This window comes from Bos taurus, chromosome 5, assembly GCF_002263795.3.
Source record: "Bos taurus isolate L1 Dominette 01449 registration number 42190680 breed Hereford chromosome 5, ARS-UCD2.0, whole genome shotgun sequence".
NCBI lineage: Eukaryota > Metazoa > Chordata > Mammalia > Artiodactyla > Bovidae > Bos > Bos taurus.
This window is the reverse complement of record NC_037332.1, coordinates 23,362,281-23,373,117: the sequence shown is the minus strand read 5'-3', so window position 1 is coordinate 23,373,117 and position 10,837 is coordinate 23,362,281. Positions and strand designations below refer to the sequence as shown.

Here is a 10,837-nt window from a genome sequence, read left to right as displayed (position 1 = left end):
CTATATCTGATGTGCTAATTCACTTGGGGCACACACATGGCATACTAGGCTCACCTTCCCAGTGACACACTATAGTGTGCAATTACACAGGCCTTTTTTTTTTTTCAAAGGTGGCAACAGGAATCATGTCTGGAGTCCAGAAAAATGATGCATTTGCAACAGTCATGAGACTGGGTGGCCAAGAAATGTCCGTAAAACTGTTATTTTGTATTTTGTATTGTGCCTCTTCAACCTACAAGAGTCTGTGTCACAATTCCGTAGTCTCTAAACCAGGTATTTTGGAAACACAAAGGGCATTAGTGTTATGCCTTTTCAACTTGTAAAAGACCAGGCCACTTGGGAACTCTTAGGAATTTCTAAACCATGCTTTCCAAAACGCAAAGGGCAAGTGTGACCCATAACTTTAGGGAAGGGCAAGTAACGTTCTACCTCTGGCTCAATATTTGGTTTATTTCACTCGATGTAAGTTTTTATGGCAACCCTCTATTACCAAGAAAGCGTATTCAAAGTAATAAGTGAAACTTGTGAAAGTCCATTTTTTTTTATTTAATACATTCTAATCAAATAGTAACAGCAGTAAATAAACACTTTGAAAAGCAGGCATGTATCCCCCTATATGTGGAAGAAAATTAAGTAAAAGTATTCTACATGGTAGAAGGGAGACAACTGCTAATGGCTATGGTTAGACCACTTGGAAATTCCTAAAGCCATTTCCAAAAATCAATGGCAACAGGTTGGGGACGCAGCTGTTTCAAAGGGTAAAATGTCTCTATCTACATGGTTTTATTAACAGGGATTGAGTTGCACCTGTATAGCATGACATTCTTGTCTTTAGCCTTAAAGGAAAAGAAATCTTTTCCATTTGCACCAGTTTGAAATATTTCTGAAATAAGGCTCCCTTGAAGAGGATTACTACAGTACTCATTCACGAGAGAGTTCATACATGTAGTAAAAAGACAAATACAGGATTTCATGGTCACCTTTTTTGGTTGATTTGGTTAATTGCATAAAAAGAAGGATAAATACTCACAAGCATATCTGTTTAACAAATCTCCTAAGTACATCAGAATGCAAAATATCAAATGTCCTAAAATAGACTCTGATCACCAGGCACACAGAACTGAAGTTAAGCCTGTGTCAGTTTCGTTCCTTCCACTTCTTCAGCACTCCTAAGTGGAGCTCTTTCTCTCCTACCAGTGCTGGGACCTTTCACCTAACACCAACGAACCTCAGAAAGTCAGAGTTCTGAGAAAATGTTCCTTCAGCCTTTACTTGGGACGTTTTATTCTTAACTTAAAAGGATCAACTGGTCTTGGTCAGCCTTAGGAAGGGAAGCATCCCTCAGTTGAAAACATGTGGGGAAAACTTTAAATCCCTAGCTACCTTGCCACACAATTAAATCAGATTGACTTCAGCTGGTCTTAGAATTCCGCGTAGTTATCCAGAGCCGTCACTCAAGATTTGGTTCTCTTTTACATAGCTGCATTCGGAGATATTCTATAGGAGGCATGTTTAGAAAAAAAAGAAACACTTATACCTGGAATTTATATTCTTCCAAATAATCTTTTAGTCTTGTTGGTAAAGGCAGTCCCCAGACGGTGCTGGTACACTTGTTAATGGTGAGTCTACAGAGATGCTGCAGGGGTGGTGCTGATGTGTAGAGTGGCTTGGTCAGATAAAGGTGAACAGTGCCGTTCCGGGGGGCTTCTGGGCCTGTCCGCTTATCCTTGCACATCTGAACATAGTAGTCGATCAGATGAACCACACTGTCAAATTGTTTAAGCTTGGACTTGACACATATGATAGAGTCCAATCTAAATTTCCCATCTTGGTATTCGATGCGAAGATTAGTTGGTCCAGCTGATGTCTTAACAGATATTGTTAGTAGGTAGTCTGAATGCGAACTATCTCTAATCAAGAAAGTTCCTTCTGGTGCCTCTTTTAACTTCTCTTTGGCTTCATTAACAGTCATACTTCCCCAGTACCAACCTGGGGTTTTGTTCAAAAAGAAAAACAAAAGAGGGTTAAATAGTTATTATAGAGAATTTTTAAAATAGGGCAAGTACTTGGCAACAATGTTCTAGCTATAAAAAGAAGTGTGTGAAAGTTTACCATAGGCTACCATAAATACATTCTGTAGAAATTTACTGAAAACGTGGGTCCGTTTAATTTTCTGAACAAACTGCAAGCCAGCTTTCTTTTTTAAAAAGTAACTTTCTGTAGCTGATCTTTGAACTCTCTTAAGATTTTCTAACACACAGAAGAATGGTTGTAATATGACACACTGGCTGAGCAGACATGATGCTTTTCAAGTGAAATGAAAGATTTAATGTAAATTAAGTAAGAAGTTAGAAAATCCATGCCCTTAAAAAAATGGAAAACCCAACTTCAGTTAATTCCAACAAAATAAAAAGCAACAACTTTTTGGCTGGTTGGTGTCCACCTCCACCCTTTCCAAATCTTTATCTCTTTTCAAAGCCCTGGAAAGCACCGCTATTTTAAAAGAGCAGTACAGTAGCTTCTGTCTGCTGTTTTGACTGCAACTACCTTATCAGCCATTGAGAAATGGAGAGAAAGCCCAATGGATAATTAGTACTTCAAGTTTACAGTCTTCCATAAACTCTCTTGGACTTCGCCCTAATTCAAATCCAATCACAACCGTCGGTCTCCCTGGCATTCTCGATTCGACCTGCCAGTTCCATCTTCCATCCCGTTTTCCAAAAGCGACTTAGCGACATCTTGCATATTAAACGTTTGAACAATGCTCCCCACCCCCCTACCTCAAAAAAACTGCTCGGGGATCTGCAATCTGCCGGTTCCTCCCGCGCAGGGAAAGCCCTTGGCCCGCAAGGAAAGACCGGAACCACAAGTGAAGAACTATTCCCTCCCCTCTACCTCTACCAAAACTTCAACTCTGCCCCAAAAGTAAGCTTTGAGGGTCCCGATTTTGAAAGCTTGCAGGTTTGCCAGAACCTCCCCTCCACACCTCCCCGCCCCCATCTTGTCTTCTTTCAGATGCCGAGAGACGACAGAGAGCCGTGCAAAGCGCAAGGCTGCCCCTAGAAACCAGCGAGGCCAGGCTCGGCTGGGGCTTCGCAGTCCGCCCTCCTCCCGGCTTTGCGGCAGTCGCCTGCCCGGCAATCTGTCGGTCCCTGAACTTGGCTGCCAAGATTCCAGGCTGCAGCGGCTGCCGGGCCCGGGAGCCGGATGCAGCTGAAGCTGCTGGCAGAGCAGCGCCCACTCGCTGCCCTCGCAACCCTCGGACAGGAAAGGCGCCGTCACTATCTCCGGCTAGGATCCGAGCCCGAGTGCCGACCCCCAAGCAGCCGCGGAAAATAGCTAAAGTGCCAGCGCCCTAAGAGTCGATTTCCAAGGAACCCCTCTCGAGCTCTGCCCTCCTCTAGGCCTTGGAGTCCCTCAGGAACCACTCTCCTTTCGCATTCCCAAGGATCCAGAGCCGTGCGGCATCCTCTCCGCGAGCCGCCTGCCCCGCAGCGGGGATCCCAGCCTCGCCAGCACAGCCCCATCCGCGTCTCCGGGGAGGCGCCCCCTTCTCGCACGCGTCGCGACGGGTCCGCTCCCTACCTGTGTGACTGAGTTCCCGCAGGGCCTTCGCCAGACGCGCCGCCTCTGGGGACGGCTCCTCCGCCGACCCCGCGGTCCCCCACTGGCTCTGCGCCCCTTCCGCGCCATTCCCGGAGGACTCGAGGCACCGCAGGGTCATGGGAGAAAGGTCACCGCGGCAAAGACAGGTGGCCGCCCGAGCTGGGGTCGGAGAAAGGCACGCGTCCTTCTTAGAAGTCAGTGGGAACCCCAAAACCACTCCCTGAGGGGTCCCCGAAATGGTGGTGGAGAGGGTGGGGATGGGGCGCTGCAGGCTCTTCCTCCCCGGGTTCCGGTGCACCGATGGCCAAATCCCCCGCAGGCGCGTTCACGCACAGTTAGCCTGCAAAGAGAAAGTGGAGGGTTGGGTCAGTCGGAACTGGACCCCTGCGGCCGGGGTGAGGGTGGAGAGGCAGGGATGTGGAAAATCCCGGGGACTCCTCCGCGTCTGTGCTCCTGCACCATTTAACCCCGAGCATCCAGTTACTGCCCTGGCCCGTTCCAGAGAAAGGATAGAGAGACAGCAGGGATCCAAGACACAAGGGGCGTGGGGGCGGCGGGGGGAGCGGACAGGATGAGGGTGGGGAACCGGGCAATTTCCCGCCGAGGGCTGCTCTCTGAAATCGCAGACTAGCAGACGAGAAGAGCGAAGAGTCACCTGTGGGCACGGTGGTAAATGGGCAAGCAGAAATTTGAAAAGGAAACAGGCAAGGTCCCCAAATTGGCACTCCTTTCTCACACTCTGCACAGCCCGAGGAGCCCCGGAAGAAGCCCCCGGCACAAACCTAGTTACCGACCCTAGAGCGCCGCGGGGCTCCCCGGGCAGAGCCGGCAGTCCGGGACTCAGAGGTGCGGGAGCTGCGGCCACCCCGCAGAAGAGGCTTCCTGGCTCCCCTGCCCCCGCTGAGGGCACGGGTTGGGGGGCCGCCGAGGCTGCCGCTCCCGAGGTCGGGCGGCTCCTGCTGCTGCTGCTGCTGCCGCCGCGGGCGCTGTCGAGGAATCTGCCCGAGCGCGCAGACCTCGCGGGGGCTCCGACCCGTGACCCGAGCCCAGGCCGAGCACGAGGCTGAGAGCTCCGTGGGACATGCTAGACAACCAACGCCGAGCCCTTACCTCGGCCTCGAACGCCGTGGCCGCCTCCACACCAGGCAGACTCCAGCCCGCACTGGGCGGGGGAGCCGGGAGGGGCCCGGGAGGAGCGGTGTCTGCCTGTTTCCCCTGTTGACTTTTTAATTTGGGAACGAGATGCCCAAGGCGGTGACTAGCCCTGCGCTCAGCGGCGGAGACGTCCGGAGTTCTCTGCGCAGAGAGTAAACGTGAGTCCCAGGGACCACTGCCTCGACTGGCTGGGCTGACACCTCCTCCGGGCTCCGACAGCCCCCGCCCCCCGACCCGGGGCAGCTGCTGGGTTCCCTCCGGCTGCAGCCAAGGAGATGAGAAGGGGAGAGGGAGGGAGGAAAGAGTCAGGGCGGGAGGCAGGCGGGTGGGGAGGAGCGGGAGATCAGGTTATTAGAAGGATTATTAATCTGGATGGCAGTTTACAGGGGCGGGGGGAGGAAAAAAAAAAAAACTCTGGAGACTCCCAGACGCCGGGAAAGAACCGGAGAAAGCAGGCAGTAGCTCCCAGCCCCCGGGCAGAGCCACAGTTCCGACTCTCAAGCCCGGCGGCTCCAAACTGCGGAAGCCCAGGCTGCCTGGCGCTGGCGGCCGCGCCCCAGTGCCCTCCCCAGCCCTCGTGGGGGCGGAGCCTTCGGGCTCCCGGGTCTGATACCTGCCGCCGGCCCGAGCTCCTTTGGCGCCCCAGCTGCAGGCGAAGGCGATCCTGAGGCCGTGCACCCGGGGCCCCGGCGCGCGCCGTCCGTGGCCCGCGCAGCGCCAGTGGCGGCGGGCGAGGAGGCTCATGCTTCAGGGGAAGCCCAGGGCCCGCGAGCCGCGGCGGCGGCGGCGAGACTAGAGTTAAACGTCCGTCCCGGGAGCGGTGTGTGCGCGCGATTTCCCAGACGTACGCGCCTCCCTCACTCCCCGCCTCTCTCCGCGTCCGCGCTCCCCGCGCGCCCCGCCCAGCGGCTGCGGAGGCCGCTTTCCAGGAACTTTCCAGGAATCCACCTCACGTGACCGCGGCCCCCGCTACTGCTTTAAAGAGACTCCGGCGCAGTTGCGCAGGCTTCGGGAGAGACGGGCTCCGAGCGCTCGGGTTTCTACCCGGTCGGGGCGGATGCCTGGGAATCTGCCCTCCTCTGACCCCCAACGCCTGGGTGTGCTCCGAGACGCGCAAGAGAAGCCCCAGGCCACCACCGAGCCGGTTCCCGCGGCGGGAGCCTGTCTCCAAGCCGTGCAGGCAGTGCGCCGGGGTCGAGCGATGAACAGACATGCTCGCCCCTAAGCCCGCCGCCGAGGGTTGTCTTGCCCACCCCTTCCGCGCCTTCTCTAGGCGACCTTCCAGGCCGCACATCTTGAAGAGGGGGTGTTGGAGAGACTAGAGGTCCTCGGAAATGGCCCCTCCCGCTCTAAGACACAGTCGTGGAGTGAGGGAGCCCCCTCTTGGACCACCCTCCCTTCCAGGTCCACGCCCAGGAGCCGAAGGGAGTGGGCCGATGGCGGTCCCCTGGGCCTGAGTCCTAGAAGGTTGCCAGCGGGCGGAGAGCGGCGCCTGGTTAAGCTGCGCTGGTCGCGCTCAGTCCCCTCCCCCTGGCGGGCTTGCTCGCGGTCTCCCGCATCGGCCCGGCCCTGCTCCTCCCTCCTTCCCTCCGCTCCCCCGTCTCCTTCCGGCCACCCGGCGGCCCTCCCGGCTCACCAGCGCCGATCGCGGAGGGGACGCTCAGACCCGCGCGCTCTGTGGTCCGCGTGGCCCGCCCGCCTCCGTGTCCGCAGCCTGGGAGAGCTCAACTCTGGGATTTCCCGCAGAACTGGAGCCTGGGGGACCGGGAATGCGGAAAGATCCCCAGCTCTTCTTCCCTGCCCAGGGACCCTCACCTCCTCCCACCTGGTTGGAGGCCACCTGGCCTCAGTTAAAACTCATCTTCCCTGCATGTCTCCTCCCGAGATGTGACCTACTTTAAATGTGACCTACTTTTTAAAAAATCATCAACACTCATGGGAAAACCGGATCCAACATTTCGATAACCATTTTTCTTTGAAATACTCTTCTATTGCATCACTATTCAAAAGCTTGAAAGGTCAATGGCCACTTTTAGTTGAAGCGCCGGCTATGGGGAAGTTGGGCGAGGAAGCGGAGGGGCGCGGGGGTGGGGGGGGCGGTGCGGGGAAAGGCTCGACTCACAAACCTTGCTTGGTGCCCCCCCCTGCTGGCTCTGCGAGGAAACAGAAACCAGTTCCCTGACTTGGGGAGTCGTGGACAAAAGGCTTTTCTCAATAATTTTCCTGCTTTTGAGTAAATAATTACGCAAATAATTGATAAATTAGCCGGAGAGGAAGGGGAGGAGTGTATTTCCCAGCTAACAAAGGGTTTTGTCAACGATGGAGTCTCGTGGACGAATCATGTTTGTTTCTTAGAGTCTAATGTGGAGGACTGAGCTAACTGAACCCTAGTTAGAACCCTCTATAATAGAGACGGATAAGCTTGTAGAAGTCTCTTACCCTCCTTGGACCCTCGACCTTTTCTATAAAATTAAGGGACTGCGTTCCAGTTCTGGGCGAGGGATTGGGATGAATGAACAAATAAGATTGCAAGTGGAATTTGTGTCTGGTCTGAGGCCCAGAAACACTTACTGAACCACTACCTCTACTAGGGTTCATTATGCTATAAATAATTGCATTTAACTTCTCCTTCCTTGGTAGAGAATCACAGAGGAAAAGTGTACCCACTTTTCTGTAGTGTAAAAAGATTTTTTTTTTAATTTTGCAAAGATAAAATAATTTCCATTTAATTGTCAGGTGAAATGAATCTGCCAGCAGCTCTTTTTAACTGTGTTTTCCTGTAGCCTCCTAAGGACCTTTGCACATGCCCTCCCTGCTTCCTGAAATGCCCCTCCCCAGACTGGGTGCGTGGCAGTCTGTAATCATTCAGGGCCCAGCTCAGGAATCATCTCTACAGAGTCATTGTCCACAAAGCTTACAGTAAACATAGTGCCAACTGTAGCAGCACCAAGCTTTGTACTAAAGTAGGATTTTTAACTTCTGTCTCTGAAAGGTCTCAGCAATGCCCAGCATTTTGTTGGCCCTAGGAAGCACACATTAAGAAAATATTTATGAGATTGTGTTCAGTGAAAAAAAAAGTAGAATATGTAATTGTATCCATGCTATGCTTTTGACATTATAAAGTTAAGTGTGCCTGTGGGCAAAAACAGAATGTGACCAAATAAAAGCAGCTGTTTGGAGGGTGACAGAATGTGGGTGAATCTTTAGATTTGACTTTTCTTAATACTGTTCCCGTGTTTCTGATACAGCCATCATTTTCCCAAAACTGCATGAGAGTGTCATCGCTTACTCTCAGGGGGTAGAGTATGGTTTGCAGAGCTGAGGAACTGCCCTCCTGAACCCCAGGTCTGCCACCCATCACTACCCTTTAGATGTCTAAGCGGAATCTCTGGTTTAATAGGTTCCAAACTGCGGCCTGAATAACCCTCCCCGCCCCCACCCCCTCAAATATAAAACAAAAACAAAGCCATCCCTCCTGCACTCTTCCCCATCTCTGAAAACATCAATTTCAGTCTTCAGCTGCTCAGGCCAGTAGCCCCAGAGCCATCCTCCTCACACACCCCTCATCTCATATGTCAACTAGTCCTTTGATTTCACAGTAAACCCAGAAGGGAAACACTGGCCACATCTCCCCCGTGCATTAGTCTGTGTTTGTTCAGTCACTCAGTCGTGTCCAATTCTTTGCAGCCCCATGGACTGCAAGCAGGCCAGGCTTCCCTGTCCTTCACCATTTCCCGGAGTTTCCTCAAACTCACGTCCTTTGAGTTGCTGATGCCATCCAACCATCTCATCCTCTATTTTCCCCTTCTCCTGCCTTCAATCTTTCCCAGCATCAGGGTTTTTTCTAATAAGTCATCGCATTAGTCTAGGCCACCTTCATTCCTGGGCTTCCCAGGTGGCACTAGTAGCAAAGAACCCACTTGCCAATGCAGGAGATATAAGAGACGCGGGTTCCACCCCGGGGTGGGGAAGATTCCCTGGAGAAGGAAATGGCAACCCACTCCAGTATTCCTGCCTGGAGAATCCCATGGACAGAAGAGCCTGGTGGGCTACAGTCCACGGGGTCGCAAAGAGTCGGACACGACTGAAAGCGGCTTAGCACTAGCGCGAGCACTGTCATTTCTACCTGCTTACTGCTGCAGCCTCCCACAAAAGGCTCTCCAATCAGTGAGAGAAACCCTGATTAAACTAAGTCATCTCACTTCCCCCCTCTGCTCTACCCAAATGACTGCATTGCACCGGAGTAAAAGGCAAAGCCCTAACAGCTACTCACAAGACCCTGGACGATCTGGCCCCTCTCTGATCTCATCCCCTCCTGCTCTGTTCCTGGATCACAACGCTCAAGCCACGGTGAACTCCTTGCTATGGGTAGAACGTGCTATCTGTGTTCCTTCCTCAGGCTCTTTGTCTTTGCTGTTTCCTGCAACTACCACTCTCTTCCTCCAGATAATCTGCATGGTTTGCTCCTTCACTTCCTCAGATCTTTGTTAAGTGCCACCTTCATCACGAGACTTGACTGATCACCCTATTCAGAATCCACCTCTCCTCCTACCTCTCTTTCCTCCGTGCTCTACTTTTGTCCCTTGCATTGATCACTATCTATCCTAGTTTATGTCTTATTCATTGGCCTGATTTCCTGTCTTTCTCACCCAGAAGAATGTAAGCTTCATGAGGACATGTATCTGTTTTGCACTGTTTACAGCTTTTTATCTCATTTCCTTGAATAGTTTCCAGCACATAGTAGGCATTCCACGTAATTGGAGAATGAATGAAGTTCCAGCAAAGTGACTTTAAACTGCCCAGGCATGAATCCTTGCTCTGCCACTGCTGACTGCCTATGTTATTTTTGGCAAATGATTTAGCCTTTTATGGAGATAATAATGAAACGTATAGGGCTATTGTGAAAATTAAATGACATAATCTATGAAAAGTGCTTTGGCATTTAGCAAATAATAAAGATCAGCTATTATTTTAACTCTCATCCTTTTACTCTCAATGAGTTTGAATTTTTCTCCCTATAGGTAAGGTTATCTTATTTTGTGTGTATGAAACCCAACAGTCACTCTCTGGTCACTGCCGGAGAACTTCCTGTGAGTTGACTCCCTGGAGTTCACCCTTAGCTTTAAATTTACAAGGTAAAATAGTGATTCAGTCTGTTCCCAGGTTTTCAGGACTACATGCTCTGTTTAGGGGGCAGGTGTAAGGCTAAAGATGTGAACTCTCATTCTACTAGGAAGGAAGGAAGAGTGATTTTCACAAAGCTGAGGAGTGTTTTCTGTTGCTTGCATGGAGGAACTGCCAAAGCTTGAAAATATCCTCCATGAACCAAACTCAAACTGGGTCTTCTTGGTTTTTTAATGCAGATGCTCTGATACTAAAACTGACTCGAGCAATCGGCACTGAGCTTGCTGAGTTGCAGAGAGAGCTTTTTGGTTTTGTTTGGGGACTGAGGGAATGGCTGTTAGCTATTGTGTCTGAAGTGCCTGTGGGTAGCAAGTTACCCTTTTAAGTGGCCACCATTCCTTCCTTATAGAGTTTGCCATCTCACCACCACCACCACCACCACCACCACACACACACACACACACACACACACACACACACACCACCCTCAACACTCCTTGTGATTCTGGAACCTACTCTTTTGGAAAGCATGTGACTCAGGCTAGCCAATAGGAGTGCCCCATGCCCTTGGACATGGGTTCGTCCACTATCACAGCAGATTAATTTTTAGGATTTGATGTAAGTGCCTCCCCTTCTGAGATCATGGGCAGTAAGGACCATGTAAGTCAACTTTCCCACCGCTTGGAGAGCTTGTCAAAGAACAAAAACAACAGAGAAGAAAGCAGAGCTCAGTTTTGAGTGAGGAGAAGAGATTCCTGAGCAGTTGGATCCAACAAGCCTGAGGCAGCACTGCCCTTGGGCTCCTCAGATACAGGAGTGAACAGGTTTATTTATCCCTGCAGGGTTTGATGTGGGTTTCTGTAGCTTGTAGTCAAAGAAACTCTCATGGGGTATAACGGGCCGAATGTGGAGGGATGTGTCGGAGGGAGTAGAGTGGAGAACTGAGAAGATG

The 10,837-nt window shown here is 51.5% G+C and overlaps 1 protein-coding gene and 1 long non-coding RNA gene across 5 annotated transcripts in view; one reads left to right on the top strand and one right to left on the bottom strand.

Annotated features, from left to right (window-relative positions):
• Positions 1-522: 522 nt before the first annotated feature.
• Positions 523-5,620, bottom strand: SOCS2 (suppressor of cytokine signaling 2). Of its 4 annotated transcripts, none has more exons than XM_024991405.2 (4): positions 5,375-5,620; positions 4,717-4,902; positions 3,586-3,946; positions 523-1,989 (listed from the first exon to the last, which is right to left on the bottom strand). In XM_024991405.2, exons 3-4 carry the CDS (start codon positions 3,722-3,724, stop codon positions 1,532-1,534), a joined length of 597 nt encoding a protein of 198 aa, XP_024847173.1. In that variant the 5' UTR covers positions 3,725-3,946; positions 4,717-4,902; positions 5,375-5,620; the 3' UTR covers positions 523-1,531.
• Positions 4,840-10,837, top strand: part of LOC132345250 (uncharacterized) — a 30,111-nt gene continuing 24,113 nt past the window's right edge. Inside the window, exon 1 of the long non-coding RNA XR_009494472.1 lies at positions 4,840-4,919. This is a non-coding gene — a long non-coding RNA (uncharacterized lncRNA). The remainder of the gene's footprint in view (positions 4,920-10,837) is intronic.

Coding starts and splice junctions, on each gene's coding strand:
- SOCS2 (XM_024991405.2), bottom strand. CDS start 3,724: ATGACCCTGCGGTGCCTCGAGTCCTCCGGGAATGGCGCGGAAGGGGCG. Junction 1,990..3,585: donor GCGGGAACTCAGTCACACAG/GTAGGGAGCGGA, acceptor ACAAAACCCCAG/GTTGGTACTGGGGAAGTATG.